General features: G+C 39.5%; 5 protein-coding genes across 7 annotated transcripts; 1 reads left to right on the forward strand and 4 right to left on the reverse strand.

Annotated features, from left to right (window-relative positions):
- Positions 1-204: 204 nt before the first annotated feature.
- On the reverse strand, positions 205-4792 carry LOC114555139 (intracellular hyaluronan-binding protein 4). Of its 2 annotated transcripts, none has more exons than XM_028577314.1 (9): positions 4680-4792; positions 3416-3632; positions 2584-2752; positions 1875-2009; positions 1720-1791; positions 1552-1626; positions 1109-1283; positions 618-809; positions 205-451 (listed from the first exon to the last, which is right to left on the reverse strand). In XM_028577314.1, exons 2-9 carry the CDS (start codon positions 3624-3626, stop codon positions 386-388), a joined length of 1095 nt encoding a protein of 364 aa, XP_028433115.1. In that variant the 5' UTR covers positions 3627-3632; positions 4680-4792; the 3' UTR covers positions 205-385. The 2 variants fall into 2 exon arrangements, with proteins under 2 accessions (XP_028433115.1, XP_028433114.1); XM_028577313.1 differs by lacking the exon at positions 4680-4792 and adding an exon at positions 3742-3858.
- Positions 4793-6228: 1436 nt separating this feature from the next.
- Positions 6229-12536, forward strand: znf367 (zinc finger protein 367). The gene is made up of 5 exons (XM_028578609.1): positions 6229-6934; positions 8752-8902; positions 9253-9372; positions 10043-10181; positions 10309-12536. Exons 1-5 carry the CDS (start codon positions 6656-6658, stop codon positions 10565-10567), a joined length of 948 nt encoding a protein of 315 aa, XP_028434410.1. The 5' UTR covers positions 6229-6655; the 3' UTR covers positions 10568-12536.
- On the reverse strand, positions 12174-17701 carry slc35d2 (solute carrier family 35 member D2). 2 transcript variants are annotated; one of them, XM_028578607.1, is made up of 12 exons: positions 17434-17701; positions 17025-17058; positions 16697-16783; positions 16556-16623; positions 16139-16210; positions 15854-15922; positions 15651-15753; positions 14955-15047; positions 14800-14867; positions 14588-14666; positions 13947-14029; positions 12174-13144 (listed from the first exon to the last, which is right to left on the reverse strand). In XM_028578607.1, exons 1-12 carry the CDS (start codon positions 17559-17561, stop codon positions 13039-13041), a joined length of 990 nt encoding a protein of 329 aa, XP_028434408.1. In that variant the 5' UTR covers positions 17562-17701; the 3' UTR covers positions 12174-13038. The 2 variants fall into 2 exon arrangements, with proteins under 2 accessions (XP_028434408.1, XP_028434409.1); XM_028578608.1 differs by lacking the exon at positions 16697-16783.
- Positions 17702-20974: 3273 nt separating this feature from the next.
- Positions 20975-22533, reverse strand: ccl27a (chemokine (C-C motif) ligand 27a). Its single transcript, XM_028578984.1, has 3 exons — positions 22470-22533; positions 21827-21944; positions 20975-21700 (listed from the first exon to the last, which is right to left on the reverse strand). The coding sequence occupies exons 1-3, from the start codon at positions 22531-22533 to the stop codon at positions 21583-21585; spliced, it is 300 nt and encodes a 99-aa protein (XP_028434785.1). The 3' UTR covers positions 20975-21582.
- A 2826-nt stretch (positions 22534-25359) lies between these two features.
- Positions 25360-27937, reverse strand: avp (arginine vasopressin). Its single transcript, XM_028577960.1, has 3 exons — positions 27075-27937; positions 26109-26313; positions 25360-26008 (listed from the first exon to the last, which is right to left on the reverse strand). Exons 1-3 carry the CDS (start codon positions 27192-27194, stop codon positions 25884-25886), a joined length of 450 nt encoding a protein of 149 aa, XP_028433761.1. The 5' UTR covers positions 27195-27937; the 3' UTR covers positions 25360-25883.
- Positions 27938-27960: the final 23 nt, after the last annotated feature.

Consider the following 27960-nt stretch of genomic DNA (forward strand, 5'->3'; position numbering starts at 1 on the left):
CTTTTTTTTTTACCATTTCTGTTTTTACTACATACTCAGACATCACGTGTGTAAGTTCTTTGAACTAAGCCATTGGTTTTCATGCCAAGAGCCAGTAACACACGATCCCGTTTAGCCCAGTTAAGTACAGTTGCCTACAAATGCACATTTCCTACTTGTTTATTTTAAAAGCAGTCCCAGTTTACAAAAAATAAAGTTCAGAGATAAATTTGCAAAAGCATTTATTCTCCAGATGTCAAAAGCTGAACAGTGCCTACTGTGCAAGACAAATCATGTACAATAAAGCCCCAAACCTTAAGAACAGCAGAAACATGAAGTGTTTTTTTTTTAGCAAGTGTCAAGTGCAACCAATATTCCCAACAGGAGGTACGAGAAGTGAATTCAGTTATCTTCCTGCCGACAGCGCTGGGAAGTCTTCTGGGTCATCTGGGTTGGGAGCCAGATCCTCCTCCTAGTGGGAGAATATTAACACAAAAATGACTTTCCTAATTTTATTTTTGGTTGATTGTAATTTATTTGCTCAATATATGCGGTGAGCACAGTGACAAAGGCTTTCTAGAGTTTGGTTATTTAAAGCATATACTCCATGGATTGATCTTGCGAGTCGAGAAACATACCTTCTCCAATATGGGTTTGGCTCTCTCTGGGCGACTTTCCGGGCCGCCTCGTGCTCCCCTTCCCCGACCCCCACGACTGGGGCGTCCAAGACTCCCGAAATTGATGTCCAGAAGGGAGGTGATGTCATTCACAGACCTACGGAGGAAGTTGCCTTCATCCTCCATGTCTTCCAGGGTCCCCTCCTTCACAATCTGAAGATTGGAGGCAAACGCTAAATAAAGTCCGACAGTTGAACCTGACACTTACAGCAAAAGACAACAGCATCTCCATCATCCATCTAAATGTGTGGTCGCCTGGTCTAGTCTTTAGATGAAGTGTCCAGCATCTTTACCCCTTGCCTGGACACAAGGTTACAGTGGAACGTCACTGGAAGCTGTGGCTTACAATGTTCATTGGTCTACAAGCTCTTTATGTAAATCACAGCTCCATTTTAGTCCGAGCTTTATGGTTTTCTTCTGAACAGATTCCATAAAGTGCTTTACATTCTCACCTCCACGTGCTTTGACTGGTGGATGACCTTTGCTTTAGAGGGAATCTTGTTCTCGGCTTTGCGGATATTAAATTCTGCCTTGGGACGACTCGTCTCCTGCAGGGCCTTCCACTCATCCAGGGTCATCTCCATGGCAACCTGGACCACCATCTCTCCGACCTCTTCTTCCGTTGCGCTATCATAATTGGGGACAAACGACATCTGTCAGTCCGCTTTATTTTTGACATTTCTACATCCTTCCAAATGTAATTCTAGCGCAACGCTCGTTTCACTGTGGACCTTGTCGTAAGCCAGTTGGGTAGACATTACCCAATTTTAATTAGTCCAATTGTTAAACAAGTTTAGACTAGTCAAAAAGACACTCTTTGACCGATACATCTGCCCCTTAACCAGGCAATGTTGCACTGATGAAATTTTTTAAGAAAGATCTGAATGTCACCCACCGATTCTCTTCCTCCACAGGTCTTTGGTGCTCCTCAGATTTGACTGGAGCATCGGATGTCACCTCCATTAATTCACTTCACGATAGGGACATGGACAAACAGAAAGAGGTCTATTGTGCCAAAGTGTGAACGTTGTCATTTCCATGTTATTAATGAAAGTTCACTTACTTTGCAGCTTCTTCAACACTGCCCCAGTTCCAGGGTCCTCTTCCTCCTCTCTTCTCCTCAGGAGAGATACCTCTGCAATGACCATTACAACAGTTGTAAATATACCGTTAAAAGCGACAAGAACTGGACTGCCAAACGAACAAAAAAAGGCTTACGTTCCATTGTGTCGATCGTACTCTCTCTTGCCCCTCAGGTTGAAGTTGTCGGAGTTTCTTTTGTAGTCACCACCACCACCTCTTGCTCCTCTCCTACCTCTGCCCCTGACGTCAGACTCTGCATTATAGGAAGGCCTGGAGACCAATCAGACTAAAACACTCAGTTTATGTGCGATAGCTCTTACGTTTCAAACCCAGCTGGTGCAGTATTTCTCTAGACATGGGGCTTTGGTTGGGTCTTATTTCTAAAAAAAAAAAAAATATATATAAAATAGGTGACATTACTTCAGTGATAAATATGAGAGAATGGTTAGTGATGAAATGTAGGCTAGCACACCATTCATAAGTTACTGGTCATACCAGACCAAGCAAGACCACAGCAAAACCTGAGTGTACTGAATTAAGCAAGGGTGTGTTTCATTACTCATGAACTTCTCATTTTATTTGAGGAAGAATGTCTCACTTTTAAAAAGTTGTCTTGTTTGAAATAAGACCGTTAGGGGGACATGGGGAATTCTCTTTCTGCACTGAAAATGTCATGTCTCATTGTATGAAACTCTAGATAAGCGAGTGAAGTGAGTAAAAGTAATTTACAGTTAACATAATTTGGACAATGTTTTAATCAGTGGTACTGTATAAACTGGGTATGTGCAGATTCTGGAAACCAATATGGGGAGTTATGTTTTAGCCTGAGAACACATACACATACCTAGCGATGGAAAACTCCTGTGGGCACTCCTCTTGGTTGGACCTAGGGCCCCCAAAGGTCTTCGTGGCCCTCTGGGCCTCCTTTCCACTCTCAGTCACTGGTCCAGGACGTGCCTGTTGCTGTTGCTGCTGCTGCTGCTGCTGCTGCTGCTGCTGCTGCTGCTTACGGACTACGGACAGTAAGTGAGGTAGTAAGATACTCCATTGTGTTGCCGTTTTCTCTTTTGGGTTTTTGCAAATTATATGAAAATCTAAAGTATTTGGTCAAGCAAATCAAGCAAAAACTGCTCAGATTGGAACCACAAATCCATCAAGGCCCACATATTAGTATGTAATCCCACAAAAGTGTTGGCTTTGAATCTTCCAGTTATTCAGTTCTGATAGTACCCAGACTATAAAAAAACATTTCCAAAAAAAAGGTACTGCTCACACTCTCTCAAACCTCCATCATACAGTGTATAATAAACAAATGATGCACAAATAAGTAAAACTCAAGAGTCCAGTTGAAACTTTGTTTCAGTATAAGGGAATAGTTGCAGTTAACCTCACCCTTTTTACATTACATTTTTAGGAGTACAATTGTGCATTTAAATGCAGTTTTGAACGTGCTGTAGGAGATCGGGATTTGGCTTCAGATAACGGGTGGAAACCCACCCTGACAGCATTAACATGTGCTCAGCAGCATCGCTGACTTTGCACCATCAGCAGCTGACAAAGCCTAAGCAGACTGGCCACTTTTGGCTGGACTACCCAATCTAGAAATACTGGCATTTGCCAGAATCGTTTGGGAGTCGGGGTGTGTTAACGATAATGCAGCCAAGCGGTTAGCTAACCTGGAGCCGGGTCTTGAGGGACGCGTCTGTCCTTCTGGGATTCCTTGTGACCAGTTTTTTTCTGCTTGCCTTTCTTCTCTTCATCTTCCTTTTTCTTTCTTTTCGCCTTCTCCATTTCCGCTTTGCTGATCAAGTCGAACGGGTCAGCGTCGTCATCCAGAAGATCCCCGTACCTGTTCGCCACAGCGCACCCGTAGGCGTCAGGGAGCATTTTAGCCTGTGTGTGATGAGGAAAAAGGCAGAGTTCAAAGGCTGATTCCCTCCTCAATTTTAACACCTCTATCTTGCAAATAACCATAGAGCAAAAATAAAACTAAAGAAACGACCTTTTTCGGGCCCAGCTACGACAAAACAGAGCTGCGGACTGTACTTTGCCTTAGTGAACATCCAACAAATGCCCACAGCAGTTTGTCGACACTTTTAAATGTTTGCACGTGTGGAGACAAGCGATACCACGCCCTGTGCTCATCAATAGGCTATTCACTAATCAATATTCATTGCATAGACTTGGCTCAAGTCCTCTATTCTCTCTGCTTAGTCCGGTCCTGGTGCTCAAATTGGCACAGGAACTTAGCTAAGTCCAAAGGGAATTTTATTTATTAAATGGCCAAATAAATTTAACATTCAATGATAAAGATAATCATTTCCATTTTAAAAATGTAGGCTATAGCTAAGTTAATAACAAAAGCACATTCAAGATAACGTTTTATAAGATCTTGAAGTATTGTGTTTCCTGTAAAAAAAATAAAAATAAATAAAAAACCTAACCCAAATTATAAAGCATTATAACATTAGAATATAGCTATAGCTAAACCATTGAATATCACGCACATCTTCTCAGCGGAAGGTCAGACACATTTAACAAACCGTACGTTGTTCTAGCTAGCTAACGTTCGGATAAGCGCTAGCTAGTATTTCGGTTTGACAACAAAACCCAAACTCTAAAGTTATTTCAATGACAATAAAAGCTGATAACTCTAACCTAGGATTTGCCTTAGCACACAGTCGATTTCGTAACAGCTATGCTAGGTAGCTAGGTAGCTAGTTAGTTGTGTGTGCTATAGCTACTTATGCTACTACCGTCACGTTAACTAATTAGCTACCATTGGCATCTAGCATTAGCCTTGTTTTAAAGACACACAAGTAGTCATTAGCGGTCTTCCGATAAATTAATATTCTTATTTTGCCGACTGGGCATCAATCAAATTTTTTCCTTTAGATGTCTTTTCCTTTCCTTGACTTGAATTTAATGGGTTAACCTTACCTGTTAGTTGACAGCTGTTCCCGACCTGAGTAGCTAGCTAGCGGTGGTAGTTAACTTAAATTTAAACCACCTGACCAACCAAACCTCAGGTGTACCGTGTAACCTGCTCAGGTCAAATAACGTTTTTCTAAAAAGGAATCCCAATTTACCCCCACCCAACATATTAACAACAAATAGTTCTAGTATAGGTAGTGACTGCCTATACTTCTCATAAAGGCCTATTTGTACTCACTTTGCCAACATTATAAAGTGGGTCTGCTTTTATTTAAGTAGAGAACTCAGATGTTTTGGGAATGCAATGATTATTAAGTAGCCTAACTTTTCCATGTCATGGAACAATCTGAAGAATATTCCATTAAAGTCTTATTTGCATGCCCTGTATACGGTAGGCTAGGCCTACAGCTGTGTAGATCTGTGCAAACTACAAAATTATTCATAAACTGTAGGCTATTTCTATCTAAATACTGTTGCTTCAGACAGAACCTAATTTCCCATCATAGATCATTAGATACATGATTATCCAAAATAAATATTTACATTTATTGCAGATCCATGTATTATACAATAACAGATCAATACAGTGCCTGTCATTAGCAGGATGAATCTGGATACATAGGGGTTGGGGTACTCCATTCAAATGTATCACTGTGTCAGGAATAATACAAGTCAGGAAATACTACAAAGAGTGTAGGGTATGGGCTCCAAGAGATGAGGTCATATAGGTGGTTTCAATCACACTTGTTAGATTGAATAGACTAAGGGCTCGTGTTTTAAAGTCACATTGTACATTGCAATGGGATATATTTGGATTGTCTTTTTAAGAATACAGTGAATGTGTGAGAGACACAGACAGACAAGCTGACAGCTGTGGGACAGGCACATAAAGCCAAACAGAAAGGCTGTAACGTTGCACAACAGTGAATAAGTTGGGCACATGACTGCACACTATATTTGTATTAAACTCATTTGGGTGTGGATGTGTGATATCTCAAACAATGCCAGTTATTCAAAAAGTGCTAATTGATGGCATTATAAATTCAAGTGATGTTCTGATTTTCAGCATGTTGTGTGTAGGTAGACTTTCATATGCATACCAGTTTGAGAAAAGCTACATTGTCTGCTTCATGTGGATTTAACATGAAACAAAGTACAGTAAAGTGGTTGAATTGTGTTATTACTAAATTGAACACAAATTAATTTTAAAATAACTATTTATTTTACTCTCACACAGTACACCCTTTATTCAAGTATTTCCGCACTCAAATGATTACGTAACTTTGGCGCCTCTGGGCCACCGTTTTCTTTCCCTTTAAATTGACCAAACATGTAAAAACATGACTCCTCCTCAGCGCGGGAAAGAGCCATCTGTTCCTCCGCTATGTAAAATTAACCGCCCTTGACTCTCATTGGCTCCGTCGGTGCCGAACGTGAGCTCTGCTCGTCTTCATTGGCCAATCTCGACGTCAGCGTGGAAGAGCGCGCGTCAAGTGTTTAAATCTCATTGGACAAAACCGCCTCGACCAATCCTTGCCATAGACAGTAGGATCTGATCCTTGCACATAGGGCGCTCTCACTTCTGCCCACGGGCTTGCTAGCTAGGTCTATACGACTGCTGCCATTCGTTACATCTGACACGTGGGATTGGATCCCTGCAGCCGATTGGTCAGTTAACTGCTCAGGCGCGATTTTGCAACGCGGGACCACTCTGTGGGCGCACACAGCACAGGTCAGTTCAGACGACCCGTTGCGCCAAGAAGGAATCTTATCTTCATCTTCATATCCAACTGTATCTTTTGCAGATACTTTGTAGCTAACCACGGGTCCGAGATTTTACTATTGCTCTTTGGAAATGAAGGAAATATTCACTCCAGATTGAAAAGGCGATCTATTGTTAACTTGTACTCATTGATTTTCTTTTTTTTTAATAATCAAATAGTTACTTTGACAGTTTTTGCCGGAGTTTTGACACCCATACGATGGCCGATAACAACCACCCGCACGTTATTTTCTGCAACAACTCGCCCAAAAGAGTTTTGGTGTCCGTTATTAAGACCACACCGATCAAACCCAGGAATGCGGAGGCCCTGACGCCGACAAGTCCCGGCTTCAGCGACTTCATGGTCTACCCGTGGAAATGGGGGGAGAACGCCCACAATGTGACCCTGAGCCCGGGATCAGTGAGCGGGGCTTCGTCACCTACCGGGACCCAGACGGCCAGGGAAGCGGACACGGATCCTACACCTGACCAAATCAGGGTAAGTCCTGACCCTAATGTTACTGAGCACAACGTCTAGGAGTAGGGTGACCGATGATGTTGCACAGAACTGAGTAGTATTTAACTAGTGAGGCTATAGTTATTGTTATTGTACAGTTAAAGGCTGTTGACAATACTGTATAACACATTTATTATAGTTTAAATCATTTTGAATATCCCTATTTGTAACTATTTGTAATAACCGCAGCTTTGGGAAGAGAAGAGCGCATGCATAATGATATTTACATATTTTAAAGACACAGACTATTCCAAATTGAGACGTTATAGAAGATTAACCCAGTTTAGATGTAAGTAACGGTTTAGGACTATTTCTACCTAAAACGGTAAAATTGTGTTTGGAGTCAGCCTCAATATGGCCGGGGTTAAGAGTCATTTAAAAAAATCGCCCGCGCATTAGGGTGTGACATGATGGATTTTAAACCCCAGTTACTTCCTGATTCTGAAGCAGCTGCTCATACATGACGTCTAGTCGCGCGCCAAAAATGTAACCGGATGTGAATTAATTATAATGGACACATGTACTTCCCCACACAGCCCTGCAACAATGTAACGCGTGAGGTCAGCTAAGGGAATTATGATTGATATTGATATGATGTTGCATTGTATGGAATACAAAACGCTGGTAAAACTACTGTTTACTTAACATTTTATTTATATATAATAAGTACAGATCCATATGTATTAAAAGTACTGTGAACGAGTCAGTTTACCATATGCTCTCTGAACTTGATCCGCATGTTGTAAATGTATTACATTTTAAAAGTATGACAACATTTTGTACTCAATCTGCCAAATGGTGCTCTGCATCGGCTCAGGGATGTTGTTCAGTGGGAAAATGAGTATTTAAAGTGATGGTTCGGAGTAATTTACCCTAGGGTCCTTTGCACCATGACCTCGAGCCAAACACCCCCCCAGAAGCTTTTTTCACCTGGGCCTAACATTGGGCGGGTTAGCGTAGAGTAGCGTTAGCAGCTGAATAGCTTAGCGCAGGGGCTAATGGACCCACGTTTGTATCTCGTAAATGACCCCACTAATAATGCCCGAAATGATACCAAAGGTCTACACTAGTACATATAGGTTATGCACTCATAAAACGATGGATTGGAAAGTTTGTAAGTACACCAGAAGTTTATGAACACTTGCCTGCTCTCTTCTGCTCTCTGTTGCTGCTGCTACTACATGCAGTTAGACGAGTGCTTAGGGCTGTCTACAAATTACTACACCGAAAAGAGATACATATTTATTAATTTAATGATTAAATAAGGTAATGTCTCCAAACTTACCTCAATTATTACTTGTCTCCTGCTAGTTATATTACAGCACTTACTTTAAAAAATAAGTTAAATTAAAAATATTTTTGTTGCATCTCTTTTCGGTGTTGTAATTTGTAGACGGCCCTAAGCACTCGTCTCACAGCAGCAACAACAACAGCAGAGAGCAGAAGCCAGCAGGCAAGTGTTATTTACATAAACTTCTGGTGTACTTACAAACTTTCCAATCCATCGTTTTATGAGTGCATAACCTATATGTACTAGTGTAGACCTTGGTATCATTTCGGCATTATTAGTGGGGTCATTTATTTAGATACAAACGTGGGTCCATTAGCCCCTGCGCTAAGCTATTCAGCGGCTAACGCTACTCTACGCTAACTCGCCCAATGTTAGAACCAGGTGAAAAAAGCTTCTGGGGGGGTGTTTGGCTCGAGGTCATGGTGCAAAGGACCCTAGGGTAAATTACTCCGAACCATCACTTTAAGCGGTTACTTTAGCCAATAATTCTGTGTATTCTTGCTGTCAGGATGGCATCCGCAGAGGGCGTCCACGGGCCGACACCGTTAGGGAGCTCATAAGCGAAGGGGAGACTTCATCCAGCCATATTCGCTGTAACATCTGCAACCGAGTGTTTCCCAGAGAGAAGTCTCTTCAGGCTCATAAGAGGACACACACAGGTGAGACAGAAAGGAATTAATGAAAGGTGCGGTGAATATTAAAAAGCAGTATAAGGGTATTGTCAAAAAGACAGGTGCCTTGAGGTCAGCAAAGCAGAAAAGGTCATGTAATCACCCATCTAGGCAGATGTAAAACTAACATGCTGGAACAGGAATGGTCAAAGCTATGCTTGATCCGCAAAAGCAGAAAACTATTCACCTACCAGTACCTGTTCTGAATTTTCAGGCTTAAGTGTTCAGTTTGAAAGTAGTACTGTATGTATATATCTGCGGCACTGTGTGGTAACGATTGAACTGTAAAACAATGACAATACTGTTGCCTGAAAACCATCTCTGCCCCCCCCCCCCAGGAGAGAGGCCCTACCTGTGTGACTACCCAAACTGTGGGAAGGCATTTGTCCAGAGTGGTCAGCTGAAGACACACCAGCGGCTGCACACTGGAGAAAAACCCTTTGTCTGCTCAGAGAAAGGTGGGTTTGGAATGTGGATTTTTAGAAAACACTATGCGATTAAGCTGAATGGAGTGTTATTAAAGTAATTCTGCCAAACAACTTAGTCAAAGTTTTTGGACCTTTCACTTTCAGATACTTTTAGGTACTTTCCAATGGACATGTGGCTCAGTTTAGTATGACTGACTGGAGCTTTTAACAGTTCAATTTAGAGCATTAGGAAAGTACCGAATAAACACAAAAGTTACAGTGTAACTAGTCTATATCCTTGATGTTCCACTTCCGGGATTGCTCCGGTGCTGCAAGAAATTCTGCCGGATGCATGTATTTTCCGTTTCCTTCCGCTTTCTCTGTGTTGGAATTTTAAATTTGGTGGATTAATGAGGACTATAGTTAACTGCTCCTCAGCTCTCTGCATGGTAAACTGAGACAGCTAGCTAGACTATCTGCGAGAGTTTTCTCTCGCAGGACTATTTTGCAGCGGCTCTGTGCGGAGTTTAGCGCCGCCCATGCCGATTCTGGTTGGTTGTAAAGAAATGCTATTAAACCAGAGCAGGGGGGGGGGACACTGATATTTATAGATTCATAACAAAAGGTCATGCGTTACAAATCTTACCTAATCTAAAATCACAGAGAAACATGCCCCTTAATGGCTTACTGCATGTATTCATACCTGTTGCTCTCTCTGCAGGATGTGGCAATCGGTTTACACATGCCAACCGTCACTGTCCCAAGCATCCTTTCTCCCGTCTGAAGAGAGAGGAACCAAAGGAGGGCCAGGAGAAGGCTCAGTCTGTGGATAACAAGGCTGTGGCAGAGTGGCTTGTAAAGTAAGCATACGTGTTTTGTATCAGGAGCCGGAGTTTTATAAAGCATGCATATGAAAACCTATATTGTGCATTTTATGGCATTTTCTGTCTACATTGTATGTTAATATACTCTTCTCTGTCCTTGCAGGTACTGGCGAACTCGTGAGCAGCGTTCTCCCACAACTACCAAGGTTAAGCCCCAGGGCAAGGCAAGAGCAGAGGATCAGGAGCAGCAGGATCCCATGGAGTTTCTCCAGTCCGATGAAGAGAACGGGGAAGAGGAAGAGACAGGAGAGGAAGAGAAGGGCAGCCAGGGAGGAGCCGCCAAGCGGCGCCTCCAGGAGCAACGAGAGCGTCTCCACGGTGCTCTGGCACTCATTGAGCTGGCCAACAACCTGTCTCCCTGAACATCCACCCGCGTCCTGATCCTGGACTCCCATTCCCTGTCCCTAATATCTCCATTCTCAACCCGCCTTCCTGCAGTATGTGCTGTAGCTAGAAAGCGTTCATTAATGCAGATCAATGACTAGTTTATTCTATCAAGTTGTGGAATCAGACTTTGAGAGAGAGCTGAATTGGCCTGAGATCAGTGTTATGCACCGCATCATCTATTCCCCCTCAGCACCAGGAAGGTACAAGCTAAAGCACCTTATTCAGCTTCCATTTTATCCTTTTAGGCTGCTATAATTGTAGATTTGACTATATGAAGAATGTCTCTTTCTTTCTTCTAAAGGCAAAGAAAGATTGTTTTAATTTGTTTTGTTTGCACTTTGATGGTAACGAGTTTTTTTGAGTGTATTGAGTGTAACAGAGTGTGTATGACTGATGTATATATGGATTAAGCTCAGATGGACAGAATGATACAGGGTGTGGTCAAACATGGGAAATGTAAAGTTGCATTCCAACTGTCAGATGGCCTCTCATCATGCTCCTAGGTTTCATCTAAGCACAATTTCACTGCCACAGAAGACAGTAGTGGTGGTAGAAATGGACTAAGAAACGTTCCGATAGTTCAAGTTTAAGCTTCACCAATACAGCACGCTCCAAGTGTGTACCGGTGGACTAAAAGAGAAGAGAGATTAATCAGTCTGGCATGTTACGTGGTCATTTTTTTCATATGCGAATGCGAGGTGATCATTGCAAGCATAATCCAGAGGTCTGGTTAGGCATAAACTTTTCAAAAAAATCATTATCATTTAATTGTATCCGCATGACATAACCTGAGGCGCGCAGAAAAAGTTCACCCGAGCGGACTATCTTACGCATTTAGTTAAGTAATCTACAATATTTAAAAGGGCCAGAGTGCCTTTTAGGACATGCCATATTTACCCGGATGTTTTTTCTCATAAATACAGGAAACAGGTTAAACCTGCAGACCTAAAGTAATTTTCCAACCAGACGGGAGATATTTTACAATGGATGATGTCAGTCAACTTTTATATTAAAAGGTGGCAGACCAGTAACGATACGGGCATCATAGTTGTGGGTGGTGCATCTATGTCATCTCATTGCAAAGATTAAATTATGAGATATTTATTTTTGCCATATATTTTTTTTCTTTTTTTGGCTAATTTTTTGTTCAACTTTGATAGCCTTGAAATCTTGTGACATGTGAAGGGAAATATTCCAGCACCAGCAAAAATCTGCCAAGTTTTAACCACAAAAGCTTTTTAAAATATGTCACAAATGTAGACATCCCATTGATTTTTATTTAGCACTTATACCCCTTATTCTTGGATTAAGCTTGCAATGCACTGAAGATTAGATTTGTTGTACCTGTCCAAGAAAATGGCACCTGTTTTGATAAACTTATTTTGTGGTGCTGGGTGTTTTTTTCCTTTTTCTTTTAAGCAACACTACATACGTTGACAATGTATGAAGCCTCTCATAACTTCCCTGTCTATGGTTGTTTTGGGAAACCTGCACCAACAACATGTCACTCTAGCTGTGATGTTTGAATCGGAATGATTTACAAATTACCCTTGTGGAGTTACAGTGAAACTGGAAGGCAAGTGGATTGTTGATAATCGAAACACCAAATGATTTATTTGTACCCAATTATAGTACATTTTGAAACATTTCTAACCCTTAGTCTGTTATGTGGTTTGAGAAGATTATGGCATTTAATATATACACATTGTGTTAGTTAGAATATTGAGTGTGCACAATTTACGGAGAGCTTTGAAGTTGAAATTTAGTTTCAGTTTTCACCTCTGCTAACATCCTCCAACAGTTTTTCATGTTTGTGACATGTATAGAGTGATCCTGCTTGCTTGGTAGACATTTTATTACACATGTTAAGATTTCTCTGACAGGCTGTCCACATTGTTATATATGTCTTGGTTATCAATAAACATTCACTGAACAGACCCAGAATGTATGTAAACTTGTCAATTTATCCAGTCATGATTTAGTATTTATATGAAATAGATGGCACCAGTAGTGTACAGAGTTTGTACAAAGTCTTGAATATTTGGAAAAAATGTGTCATTTTAACCGTTATGTTTTCAAGTTTAGGAATGTGTGCTTGCATGCTTGATTTTCAACATAATCTGGTTTGTCATCTACACAGCCAAAACCCATGTAAACCAAAAATATTTTAATATTTGAAATGAAAAAAAAACAAACAAACAGATGTGACGATAAAGGCCTCGAGAGTCTGGAGGTTTTTGGTTAGGTAACGGGAAAGTTCTTGAATTGTACTCTTAAAAAGCTGTACGAACCCTTAATGTATCCATTAAAATCAACTCATTGATTTTAAATGAACATAAAAATGTCAGTGTATAAGCAATATCATGCTCCAATATGGAGCAGAACAATGCCACCAAGTGGTGAAGGCTAAAATTGCGTCCATTTAGTTTGCAGAGTACTTCCCTATTTAATCTTCTGTGATATGAATCTTCAGCTCTTGTGCTCCTTCTGTGTTGCTTCCAGATGATTTTTGGTTGAAGATGAGATATGAGTACACTAGTCCACCTGACATACTGCAAAGCAAAATATAAAAAGCAATTCATTGTTTGTTAATTGTTGCTACTGCTTAGCTGTTACTCAGAGTAGAGCTGGGCAATATATCATTATTATAGCGATATCGTCATATGAGACTAGATATCGTCTTAGATTTTGGATATCGTAATATGGCACAAGTGTTGCCTTTTCCTGGTTTTAAAGGCTGCATTACAGTAAAGTTATGCCATTTTCTGAACTCACCAGACTGTTGTAACTGTTCTATTATTTGCCTTTACCCACTTAGTCATTATATCCACATTACTAATGATTATTTATCAAAAATCTCATTGTGTAAATATGTTGTGAAAGCACCAATAGTCAACACTACAATATCGTTGCGGTATCGATAGAGGTATTTTGTCAAAAATATTGTGATATTTGATTTTCTCCATATCGCCCCAGCCCTAACTCAGAGTTACTAACAATGTGGGTGCCAACACGATAAGCTTTAGTTTAAAGATGCCTTTTATTTCAAAAAAGCAATAACAGTGTTTTTGACTTTTCGTTGTTGATAATACCTTCTTATCTACCTGGAAAATTCTGAGCTTGTACATCCTTGTTTTGCTCTGGATTGGAATTAAATTTCCCAATGCTGCTTGTTTAAGACAAGAAATGTAAACATATTAAGAAATGTGGCCTCATATCATTTGGTCACATCAAAGTCTTCTGACAATTTCCAGTTGTAGTCAGGCAGTTTTTAACGACATTTAACAAAATATGTTAGTCAAACTGTTGAGCAATTTAAAAAAATAAAACAGGAAGAGAAAAAATGATTCTTACCAAATGCTGAGGCCTAGGAAGTTGGTCCAAGAGAACAGGTAGTCTCCACCCACAAAGATGCCAATATAGGCTACTGCAACATTCTTAAGAAAATGTTGGTAACACTTTACTTGAAGGTATAAACATAATTGTGACATGACACTGTCATAACTATGACATGACACTGTCATGAACGTGTCATAAACGTTATAAACAAGTCATAAGTATTTATGACTCCTGTCATTAAGTGTCATTTGGTTTTTGTCATGACAAATTGACATTGTTTGGGTTGTCTTGATTATGACAACTTGACATTAATCAAAGTGACATTACCAGAAGTTGTCTTGGTCATGACAAGTTGACATTAAATTTGTTTGGGATGTCCTTATTAAGACAACTTGACATTAAACAGGATGCCATTATGGCATGAATTAAATAAATTTTCTAAATAATCTTAATGTTGCATATGGGCCATTTTGAACATGTTCACTGTTTTATGATTATTATGATGTGTAGTCTGATGTAGAATCAAGATCCACGTACAGGTCAGAACTTTAATCATTTTCTATTATTAAAATAATGAATTTGGGTAACCTTGGCGGAGATATGCATTGCCTGTGCTTTCTAGTCTAAAAATAGTAATCTTATCAGTGTGTTCTTACCTTTATTGCCCCCACTACTGTCGTAGTAAGTGCTGAGTTATAATAGCTGCACAGGACTATGGAATACATCAGCACAAACCTGAAAAAAAAAAAACAGAACTGAGTCTTGGGTAGGCTGAGGCAGTAAAGTAAGTATTGTAGTTTGTATTTGGAGTGGAGCCACATAGGTGTGACAGTATTTAAGCAGTTTGAACTGAATTATAGTAACATACCCCATGAAGCAGGACATGAGGAAACAAAAAATAAAAGTGGTTTCAACCCAGTCCTCAAATGTGACTGCCTGTGGATCAAAACATAAAAGGTGGTCAGGCAGGAACAAAAAGCATACAGTAGAATACAGTAGAATACACTGGATTGCCATATGTACCTTGTGTAAATCTCCAGTAAATGCACTTGCCAACAAAGTGGGGATGACAATGATTAGTGCATTGTAAAATAAGACACCATACTTCCCAAGGCCCTTAAAAAAAAAGAAAGAGGATCATATTAGATATAATGTGACCAAAATCCAACATACACAGATCATTTGTGGAGATGCTTGTGGAAGAAAAAGCAAATCTAAATACTGTTACTTTTACTGCATGTTAAGATTAGAAAGTGTTATTAATTCTTCATACTTTAACTTCTATATGCCAAATACAAGTCGACTGCTGTCAGTATCTAAAATCATAATAGCCTAAAAAGGTGCCAGTTTTAAAATATGAGGTTAAGAGGGTTGGTGTTATTCTACTGTGTTCAAGATCCTGTTTACTTAAAGGGTGGATGAAAATACCCAAAGCCATCACCTTTGTTCAACACCTTATAATGCTGAAGTTAAAAACATAATGTCCAATTTTGTCTCCAATGGTTTGATACAATACCATGTATAGTTCAGTAAAGATCTTAGACGTGCAATACAAATGAAAGCAGTCAATCAATCCTAAATAATGTAGGACTTAAAATTGAACCTCATTTCTACTTTGGCAGGACAGGTGTGCAGTAACACAATCTTGTTTACTTGTCTAACAAAGACATTTAGTTCTTGTGAAACTACCAGGACAATATAGTGTGCAGGGAATGATACCTCAGTGCCAAGTTTCTTCTTGGTGTACACACCGCTGGCAGCAGTAAGGGCATCATTGAGCAGAATGAAAGTATAGCTCTCCACATCGAAGGCCAGGTCAGAACTAGAGGAGAGGAAACGATAGAGGGACAGCACAGGTATTCACTTTTTAAGTGATCTATAAACAATCCCAATTAAATTAATTTAACTTAAAAAATCCATACCTTGCAGCCACCATGGCACCCAGGACTATGGCTACAACACTGTACACAAGGCGTTTTGGGAATGTTTTTCTGGAGAAAAAAAAAAAGGGAACACTGAAACATTCAGATCCAAACCAAAAGCTCATATCTTGTTTAATTTGGCCGATAAACCGATTATAAACCTCTCCACGTAAGACTACCTCATGATACATGTACAGTACTTTCAGACCAGTTGTGTCATAATTCTGATAAAGTTCATTGTTTTAAAGTTCTAACAGTAATATAAAAATCAGAGATATGTGTTACCTTAGAATATATACTTCCAAGATCATTGTCATCAATATGGTGAATTTCCGTAGTACTGTAAACATGGGTAAACTGTAAAAGACAACATGTTTTGAGGAATGAAAATGAATGACCACCATAAAACTGAAAGGACTAAAATCTATGCCTACTTAAACAAATAATTCACTCTCGAAATGATCATTTGTATAACAATTACTCACCCTGTGTTACCTTGAAATATTAAAGAAAAATAATGTTTATCTTGCACGCCTTCACCCACCTACATCAATTCATCAGGAATTGTCTCTGTTTTTAGATTCTTCGTTCACCGTTGAGGCATGCAAGAAAAACAAATGTTTCTTCAAGAATTCAATGTAACACGGGTGAGTAATTGTTATAAATGATCATTTAATTAGAGAATAGCTAAACTTGTTAAACCTGAGTTTTTTGGTGCTTGCCAGTCCTGTTATATGGTTGCCAACGTACAGCAAAGGAAGAGGGAAAATCTGGCAAGAAAATAAAAGCGTTGGTATTTTGGAAAAAAGAAAACAATTAAATGAGATTAAGAGAAATGCTTACTTTTAAGACAATACTTCTGTCAAAATCTTGAAACTGGACTGTTTTGCTCATTTTGGCAGCATAAAGAACAACAAGAGTGATGATCATCTGAAAGGACCAAAGTGATCATGAAATCTCTGTTTGTATAACACACACACACACACACTCTGGTATGGTGCAGTCTCACCAACGGGCACAGACCCACCCCACGATGATGCTGATGGCTACCCAGGGTCCTCCAGGGGGTCAGCCACCTATGCCCCAGACGCCCGCCCGCCCACACACACACACACACACACACACACACACACACACACACACACACACACACACACACACACAAACTTACCTGGCCAATTCCCAGACACATGTAGGAAGGAAACCTGCAAAATCAACACATAAACAGTTGAAGACTAAGTGTGATCCTAATCACACTAATGTAGTGTTATTAATAAGCTTCCTTTGTGTGTGAGATTTCTCCATTGACACTATATGAATGACAGTGGTGGAAAGCTACACCCAGTGGTGTAGAAGGAAATCCAAAAGAATTATCAAAGATCTATAATCCGAGCCACACATTGTTCTGCATACTTTTGGTAGGCCTACTTTAAGTAGACTATGTTTTGATGACAATACTTTTTTTTACTTTCACTTTATTTGAATGCATGACTTTTAACTGTGACAGAGTATTTCTACAATGACATAGCTATATCGCGTCTTCCACTTCTGATGAATGACTTGATGACAGCATAGCTTACCTGAAGCTGGTCAGCACGGTTTTATTTACCACCGTAATAAGAAACGAACTGCCGGCGTAAAACACGGCAGAGTAAAACTTGAGCAGTCTGGAGTGTTCAACGGTTTTTTGACAGGCGTTGGCAGACATCTTCAGCTACTGTATACAGTAGCGTACTACTATAATAAAAACATAAAAAAGACACCCGTTAGGCGTTTCAAAAACCTTTTGTACTAAGGTGGAGTAATTTCTGGTTTGGTGGGCGGTTCTACCGGTTCTACCCAAGTGAACAGACAACATGGCGGACGTCATCACGTCGCCCTTCAAGTTACGTCAACAGCCGGTGTTCTGTTGTTCAGACGTGCTAGTGGTTCTAAAAAACATAAATTAAAAATACCGTTTATTTAGGGTGGCCATGCACTTTGCTAATATGTGCTGATGATAATAAATCTTTTATGGGGACATTCATAGAGTCAACTGCTGCAACAAGTTATCTGATAGTGAGGATAAGATTTAACTAAGCAAGCGGGATGATGTACAATTTTGTAACCAGGTTCCTGACTGAAACTCTGTAAGGAGGAACTGTAGGCGATGCCAAATGTGACGCTACTTTCTAGGGGCATGTGGAGTTGTCTGATAGCTGGGCCGAGTAGCCTAAATTACCAGACAAACATTTGCCACAGTGAATGAACACACTCAACTCAACACGCTGGCAAACCTGATGAATCTGCAGGTTAGGAGTCTAGAATAAAATCTCAATATAAATCACTGATTGTCATTGTGGCCTACAGTAGCCTATTGCGCAACACTTTCCATCTCCACTTGTTATCACTGTCTCCACCAGAAAGTGCTATTGCATCAGACTTGTGAAGTCTTCACAGCGTAAAAGAAAACATCTTTATTTGACAAGAGTGGCAGGTAACCACAAGCACAACTTTCTCCTCCAGCTTTACATTCTGCAGTCTGATTATGCAGGTCTGCTCTCTCATGTTATCGCTTTCTCAGAGCTCTCTTTTCTTCTCGTCTTCACTGGATATTAAAAACTTGCTTTTTGTTTTGTTTGATCAACACAAATGATCCTTCTTTGATCAGCTTTTCAACACATTGCGCTTCGAGGCGAGATGAGCCACAGCCAAACTTTGCTGACAGATTAAGTGCTGGTAAATCAGTGCCTGGGGATTATAACAGATTAAACTGTCGGCAGGATTTCATCATTGCACAGCTGTTATATTTTTGTGTGTGTGGGTGTGTGTGTTATGGTAACTTTTGCTGTGGCCCAATCTGACACCATTATGTTTGTTTTCTCAATATCTTTTCTTACTTTGTTGCTGATGCCATGAAGCCTGGTTGACTTTTAACCCATTTTTATTTGACTTCAGATTTCTGATAAAGAAAATTAAACGTATACTGGTGTGCAGGGGATTACATGTAATCTGGATTACATAATCAGATTACAGTTACATTGTTAAGGATTAGCCGATTACATTTTATCATGCAAACAATGCAACTTTTTTATGATAGCCTAACTACCGGTGTTTTAATTTGACAAGCAGTTCATTCGTTTGTCCACTAGATATCACTATCATCCAATTGCCTGTGTAGTTTCTTGACAAGAAAAGGGTTCAAATCAAAACTCAAGATGGAGGAGCCGTCGACACCTATGGTCGACACAGAAATGGCACATCCTAAGGAAAGCTCATTGTGGGACTGGCTCTAGTGGCTGTCATTCTGCACCAAGGTAGCCTAGAAATCTAGACTCCCCCTAGTGGCAGCAAATTTATTTGGCAGCCCCCCCTGGCTGCCAAATAAATTTGCTGTCTAGGCACTCTCCGTTGACTTTCGAGCTGCAAAAACCAAATTTTGGTCAGGCCAATCACATCGTGTATAGAGTCGGTGGGCGGGGCTTATGGCTGCTGCTGCTGGGAACAGCGGTCTTCTGGAAGACTTGGAGTTAAGCTTTTCTTTGAGAAAAGAACAAAGAACGGCACTGAAATCATTCTTAAAAAAGGAAGATGTGTTCGGAGTTTTGCCGACCGGATACAGCAAAAGTTTAATCTATCAACTAGCTCCGCTACCTTCTTCATTGCTTTACTGTTCACCTGTAGTTTATGTAGTTTTTGTCATGTCATCAAAACATATTTCACCTGACTTTCACATGCCACTTTCAGATTTTGATAAGATGTCACCTAATTCCGAAATTACTCAATGTACTGTTTAACCGTGGTAATAGTAGGACTTACAAAAGGGATTTACATAACCAGATGCTGCCAGAGTTTGAATGCCAGGCTTCAAAAGTGTTTCCCAGTGAGTCGCTGTCACTCCAAAAGCGTTTTATTTTTTAAGTTCCTTTTGCCCGTTTTTGTGCACAAATTGAGTGAAATTAATTCCTCACTTTTCTGAGTTGAATGTTAGACTACATGCTGCAGAATACTAAAAGCAGTATCAGCATTTCATGGCTGCTCACTTTCTTTTAGTCTCGGATGGTTTAAATGTTGATTTTCACTGCTGAGTTTTTCTAAAGACACGATCAAGAGAACGTCGAATTTTATGAGAAAATGTTTTCATCAACACTAGCATTTAGTTTAATGAAAAGCAAACACTTTTTACACATTTTAATACCATAGTATTCAAAAGGTATTAGAAATTCCATTCACACAACATTGTTAGTAGAAAAAACCACCCAGTATATTTTTATATTTTATTCAGGTATTCTAATCTAAAAATCTAAAATGGATTTAAGTACAAAAACATAAAAGAAAAAATGACCCTATTTAAAAAGACATACAAAAGTACATTACAAAGCTACTCTGTAACAGCAACTGGAGTAAACGTAAGGATGTGCTTTCACCTCTTTGTCTCTGTTTTTTAAGTGGAGCAATCACTTTGGAATGAAACCTAAAAAAATGAGCTCATTGAAGCTTTCTGGAAGGTTTTACAGCCTTCTCTGTATGTAGCAGCTTGTCTTCATGGGATTAGTCATGACAGAAGAAGAAGCGGGTCGGAGTTTTGATCATCAGAGGACAAGACCAAACACGGAACGTTTAAGTCCAATTTATTTTCATTTCTATAATGATCTGGAGTTCCATTTCCAAGGGTAAGTTACAGTATTTATAGAGCCGTCAGACATAAAGAGTTCTATCTGTAGCCTAGTCTTTGAGGGCTCTGGAGTCTCTTGCTTTAATTTGTCTTCTAGCGCTTGTAAAAAATAAGTTATGACAAAGAACAAATGAAAATGTACGTATTTACCAAACACATTCAATTCAGTATTAACATGATATTCACGAGTGTCCTCTGATGGCGAGTGTTGGACCAGATAATTGATCATAACTTTAGTGATTGGCAGTTGTCCCCCTCCCTCTGGTTGGTGGTTTGACTGCGTTTCTTGATATAGCCAGAAAACAATCAACACACCTTGACCTGCATCTCTCTGAAATTACTGAATATTACTTGCAAAGAGCAGCAAAACGTCTCTCTCTTCATAGTTTGACTATTGCTAGACAATCATTGCTGGTACATCTGGAGGCACAAATCACAAAGAAAAATATAATGTATCAAATCACATTTTATAGAGATTTCTTTTTTGTTTTGTTTACAATGATTGTATAAATGCAATGGTGGAAGTCATATTCATATTATTTACCACACTATAAAAAAAAATAATACTCCCATTATAAGTAAAACTCCAGTGTTTAAACTTTTACATTAGTAGAAGTACAAAAGTATTAGCAACAAAATATACTTAAAGTATTACAAGTAAAAGTACTAACAAAGCAGAATTTCCCCATTCCATGTTGTTATTGGATCATTATTATTGATGCGTTATCATGTAAGCCATACTTTATTGTTGCACACAGTCAAAGTGGAGCTGATTTGAAACACTTTATTTAGCCTACTGTTTGGTCTATAACAACGCATCCAATTTTATAAAAATCATATGTTTTGTATGTAAAATCTTAACCTAAAAAAGTAGCTGTTTAATAAATGTGGAGTAAAAAGTACAATATTTCCCTCTAAAATCTTGTCGGACAGAATTAAAGAGTATAAAATGGAAATACTAAAGTACGAGTACCTCTCTCAATAAAAAGAAAAAAACCATAAGGACTGACACAAGCTCTTGAAACACCAACTGTGAAAACACAACCCACAGACAAATTTCGTGAAAGTTTTCTTTCTACTTCTCAGTAAACTGTTTCAGCTTGTTCTGTTTGATAATCCGCTGCAGCATTATCAGTGCTCTCTTCATTTTAGGATGAGCACATATGGGCTTCTTCATCTCCTTTACATACAGTCTGTGGACCCACAAGCGAAGAAAAATATGATTCAGTTGTAGATACTAAGTTAGTAAGAAAATTAAGCATTTCATAACTACAAAATCACTGTAAACATTTGGCTCATTGTTGATCTTCACTACTTACATCAATGCAGGGATGTCACAGGCGCCGCTGCTTGGCTGCATGTACCATCTGTGGACCTTCCTCAGCAGTGCCAAAGGGATGTCCGTTTTTGTTGAGACGCAGCATTTTGGGATGCCAGCTGCAATATGGGATTAAGATCAATAATAAAGATGTTGGAAACTAAATGTATTTGTTATAGACTGATGAACTGTGTCTGTGTGCTATCAGCACAGTGCAGTCAACTTAAATCTCAAAATCTGTTATTACGATTTAGGTTTTGTACAAGACTTTTCTCAAGAGCACAATATAATATTTGGGACTTGGGTTTGGTTTTGGTTGGGTTTCAGAATAAGAAATAAAATTCCAAAAAATCTAAAGTTGTAGGTTGTAAAACTAAAAAGCAGCTTGATGAAACAGCTGTAACAACAACGAAATGATTTACATCCTCTGCTTAACACGTGCACATGCTCATTTAAACTTTCTAGGTTAAATTTACAGAAATGTGAAATTCAATAACTGTTTACAACACTTTACATTTGTATTTATGTTTGCACCATACAGAGAGGAATAGTTACCACACACCTGTACTCAGATACAAACTGATTCAAAACAAGCTTTTTCTTGGTTTTAAAATGAGTATTTGTCATGAAAGTGGGGTCCTTACCTTCAGTAGAGGTGATGGCCAAAGTACACAGACAGGCAATCACAAACGCAACTTTCACATCCATGATGAGCAAATGAGCAGAAGAAATATTTCCTTATCCTTTAAATACTTGCACTGAACACACATACACACAGACACACACACAGACACAAAAAAAACATGCACGCACACACACACACACACACACACACACACACACACACACACACATAACCCACCCACAAACAGAGGTAAGTGTGCGAACACAGTGCTTGAACCGTTCAGCATCTTTGTGAATGCAACACATTGCGAAACACAAGGTTATGAAACAATGATGATTTGGTAATTTACCCAAGGTAGGTTTAAAGTCTTAAAGAAAACAAATGTTACTTTCATTTTGAACCCGACTCTTTAGTCAAACTGCTAGTGCTGGAATGTGAATGGAGTGTGTGGTACAGGTATACTCTGCTCAGACAAGCTCTGACAGGTTCAATAACCACTCTTTTTACAAGATCTTTTTTTGATTGATGCAAACTAAATGAAAGCTCAGCAAATGCCACACCCTGAATCACAAAAGATAGGATATAGTTTAAACAATTGGGATCAAATGGAAACTCAATTGAGAGCAAATGTCAAAGGTCTTAAAACAGCATTGTCAAACATCACAGTTAAAAGTAAAGGGAGATATATCAAATGTGTATTTAAAGTCTTGAGCCAACTTAGTATGCGTGATTACTGCAAGGCTCTGTAAGAATGTTTTAATGTTGAAAAAAAATATGTATATAGGCCTACCATTTGGGCAGCGGTTTGGAGTAATGTTAATTGGGGACAATCTTTCAACAAGAGGACCTGAGTTCCAGCACCTGAATCAGCAAACATTTGCCCTGCCCAAGTGTCCATGAGCCAGACTCTTTCTCTGTAGACGGCCCTGACCTATGACCTCCCTGCAGAGGGAAGAGCTAAAAAACGAAATTTCCAGATGAGGGCAAATTTAAAATCTGACCTTTGGCAGCATAGTCGTCAAATACAAAAGATTGCAGGCATCGATAAATAAATGCTTAATTGACATGAATGAATCCATGTTGACAGATATGGATCTGACGACAAGACACTATGTTGACCTAGAAGCTGAAACTTTCACATTCATTTTTTTCATTAATTGTGTGCTCAGGTGTGGTTTGCAAACCTTTGTCGCATGTTGCGCAATTAACCTGAGCGTGCAAACCCAACAGTATAATTATTTGGGGTGGGGGGGAATTCCAACTATTCCCCAGGGGAATTTTTCTGGTAGCAAGAATGACAGACTGACTACTTAGGTGTTTAGGAAAGTTGCTGATGAGTTAAAACCAACACATGCAGTGTCTTTGTTTGGTTTGCATTTCATTTTTGAGCATGCTACAATAAATACCTGATCCAATATAAAGCCTTAAAATCACAAGACTTATTTTGTTTACTCCCCTGTATGAGCCAGTTTGACATAGGTGTCTGACATGTTTTTTTTCTTCCGTAAATTCAATCTGGAGGATTTGTTGCTCTTTAAAAGAAGCCACTGCGATCTGGTTTTACTACATCGGCTTATGATTATTACATTTACTGACTGCTTGAAAAGAAAGAAGAAGTCTGCCTTCTTGTCACTGAGTTGATTTTTTGACAGAGAGACCACAGTGCATGTTTCCATTAACAAGAGTCTGCAGCCATGCTTGATGGTAGTGCTCAATCAGAAAATGAAGGCATCATTTAAGTTGTTACAATTTATACTGAGGGGGGTCATGATGTGTATAGCAAATTGCACGACAATTATTCCAATAGTTGTTATAGTTATAGTTGATATTTAACTCAAAACCAAGAAATAAAACAAAAATGTGGCAGCTGCATAACTGTTTACTCTTTACTCTATTTTCTCCATTTTGTTTTATTTCAAAATGTCCGATAAGTTACTCTACTACTTATTAAAGATGATCTCAACTGTAAATGAATAGGAAGTCAAGCAGAACTTTACACTAATTTAGCCATACATAAATATGTCATTCAGGGCCCCAAAATGGTCAGTACTACTACTTTAAGTTAATGTGGTCTACAAATATACTACTAAGTGATCATGTGTAAAGGAAACACAAGATGCATTAGATTTACGACAAATTTCAAGTTTTTCAGATATGGCCCACAGGTATTGAGTCAGTCAAAACAGGTTAATGTCAAAATGTGGGAGGTCCTTCATTCTGTTCCATCTTGATCTGGAAAACATTCAGACAAACTGCCATCACATACAGTTCTGGCAGAGACATCAGCTTTCAATCATCACACACAAAAGGAATATGACAATTAAAATCCACTTCCATTCATTTACGCAAACTGGACATGTTGATACACAACAGAGAGAGAGTAGCGTGCTTGAAGGAGGTGAATGAAAGGTACGGCATTGATTAGAACACTGTCACATTATGTTATCTGTGCAACAAGTGATGTGTTTGCTGGACTAGCCTACTCGATAAATGATGATGACTACCTTAAAACACCAAATCTTTCTTTAAAAAGTCCAGCCTTTGTTGTCCCCTCTTGACCCTCATCATTCATTTGGATCGCACCCAAACCATCTGTGTCCTCTTGAAAAATAAAACAAAAGAAGTTCAAACCCCGGGGCGAGTTCAAGTGATCAAAACTGATTAAACGACAACAATTATCATTCCTGATTTCTTATAAGTAGTTCTCTATGTTGGGTAATTATTCATTCCTTTTACTCTCTTTCACACACACACACACACACACACACACGCATGCACGCACACACATACACGTGCGCACACACGGAAAATAAACAAGCCTTATCAGTGAATCATTTGTTAAAGGTGAAATTACATTGAGTGATGGAATAATGAAAACAGACAGCAGGGTTTTTTTTGGCAGTGAACATTCTGTATTGTTTCTCCTATTTTCAATATATAATACTATTCCTAGTACACAAGAAGTAACTGCTTAAGCTGCTGTTTTACATTGATGTCTGTCATCTCCCAACTCTGACTTATTTACAGTGTTTTCTTTATGCCATAATTCACTTATTTGAAATGGACCTCTGAGGAGTTTCCCCTCATATAGAATACAATTTTGTTCACAGTATGTGCATTAGTATATACATTTTGAAGGTTGGAACAAACATGAAATATGTTTTTCATAACCAATATCATGATTCATCTTCCATATGATCTGGAGGAAAATAGCCAATTACTAAAGTTAAAGATAGTTTTTCTTTTTTGTGACCGTCTTTACAGATACAGCGATTCACAGCAGTAAGGGTTATGAGAGAACAAAGTTTGTCTTGGCATTTTATTGGTTCAAGGTTTACACCTTAAGGCTTGTAGTGGAACAGGGATGATCTTTATTCTGTTGCACCTCCAGGCCCTGAGAAGCAGAGGAACCTCCACACAGAACAGTATCATCCTATCCTCTGGTGGCCACATGCAACAGGCGCAGCAGCAGCTCAGCTGGCGAGCTCCCTGCAGAGCCGTGGGCTGGATCTGAGGCCTCGGTCTCCCCCAGGCAGTCAGGGTCCACCGCACAGCTCTCTGGGAAGGAAGAGAGGACTTAGTTCAATCTGTGCCCAAAGGCTAATTCATACCAATCATTAACTTGTCTGAACATGACAAACATCAAACCAGACTGTACCGGAGTTACAGCAGAGTCCTGGAGCAGCGCAGCGTCCTCCCTCAGACCCACAGGGTCTCCCTCCTGCCTGGCAGGCGGTGAGCAGGTAGTTCTCCTCCACGCAGTGAGCCGTTTCTGGGGAGCCGAGCAGGCAGCCGAGGCCCTCCCCGCAGCAGATACTGGGGCCGAAGCAGCGGCCCCTGTCTCCGGGGCCACACGGCATGCACTGGTGGAGAATTGAATAGATTTAAGCAATAATCAGGTGCTATAAATCCAGTGAATTATTGTTGGAACGTACATTTGGCATTGCACGCTCTTTTGATACATTTTGTAATGTATATTGCTTACTTTCACTATTCCCTCTCATATTCAAACAATATTGGTAATGGGCATGATATCTATGCTTGCCAAAGCTGATTATTAAATGCTGGAAAATGGTTGTGTGATTTCTGCTGCACATTTATCTCACTTCACTATATATTTATACGTGGGTATTAACTTGCCTCTATATCAGAAATCTTAACAATAAAAATAATATTAAAACACTGGAAAGGAATCATACAATGCAGTTTTTGTTTCACTCATATGCTACAATACAAAGGTTTATCACATACACACATACCTTTTAAGGTAAATGTTTATCTAATTGTATGGACCTGATAAATAAATGGTCTATTTGCTGCTATCTTTAATATACCACAACATTACAGTTTTTCTGTTCTACTTTGTTATCCTATCAATTGACTTTTATCATGGTCCTTAGCAGATTTTTTTTTGATTTTAGATTGTAGGCTACATTCAATTTCCCACATTTCCCACTCAAAATGTCCCTTTACATAGATACTTTACATAGATAATAACTTAAAATGTTATTAGAATAGGCTCAAATGCAGCTTGGGAAATTTCCAATCTAAGACTTCCAAAGGAATAAAAGAAATCTAAAAAAGTCAAAGATGATATCCCACCAGAAACGACCGTGGTCCTCACCTGTCTGATCCCAGTATCCGGCAGCGCTCGTTTCCCCCCTCTGGGGCAGTTCTGGATGTAACAGGCGGATGAGAGGGCGAGGAGTCCCAGGACGCAAAGGGGCAACAAGGAGTGAGGCATAGCTGCTGGTTTTGGATGAGCGCCGCGCACCGGTATGTCCTGCGCCTGGGTGGATGTGTGACTGATCTTCAAACTTCAATCTTCATAGATTCCTCTTATAAGCAGATGGACATGACCTGACACTCTTTTCTGACGTCAGTGTCGTGCTGTTCCGCTCTCCACTTGTACGCGCACCCGAAGGCCACTTGCGTGCGTGTGCGCGAGAGGTCGCAGCAGATATGGCTCTGCATCAGATGTGTGCCATCTAACAAATCTACACAAGCAAACAGCACTGACAGCAGAATATGGCTTTTCTGTATTCAAGACTGCGCCACACTTATTTGGAATAACTTTTCAGAATAATTGCTGCCTCCGCGGCGGATGACACACTGAAAATGGCAGAACACGAGCAACTAATTAAGACTTATGGACAACTATATTTACTGCAATAAGCGAGCTGATTAAGTACATTTTATGACAATCATGCACAATGCAGACATTTTTTACTGGAAACTGCTTCATGCAACAGCATCATGACAACCTCGAGGTCGCACAAATTATCCTGCTGATGTAATTTAACACTATTAATGAGCACAACAACGATTAGCATTTCAAATAAACTAATATCTGAAGTTCATTATTCCGTTCGGTGTCTCCTTGCATGCTTTGGGTTGTAGCTCACCTATTAGCTGTTGTGATGCTGATTAACAACTAGATCCTAAATGGCTAAACTGAGCATCAGCTCTTTAAGTAGCATCATGGCATTCAAGCTTGAAGCGTTTCAATA

Source organism: Perca flavescens, chromosome 5, assembly GCF_004354835.1.
Source record: "Perca flavescens isolate YP-PL-M2 chromosome 5, PFLA_1.0, whole genome shotgun sequence".
Lineage (NCBI taxonomy): Eukaryota > Metazoa > Chordata > Actinopteri > Perciformes > Percidae > Perca > Perca flavescens.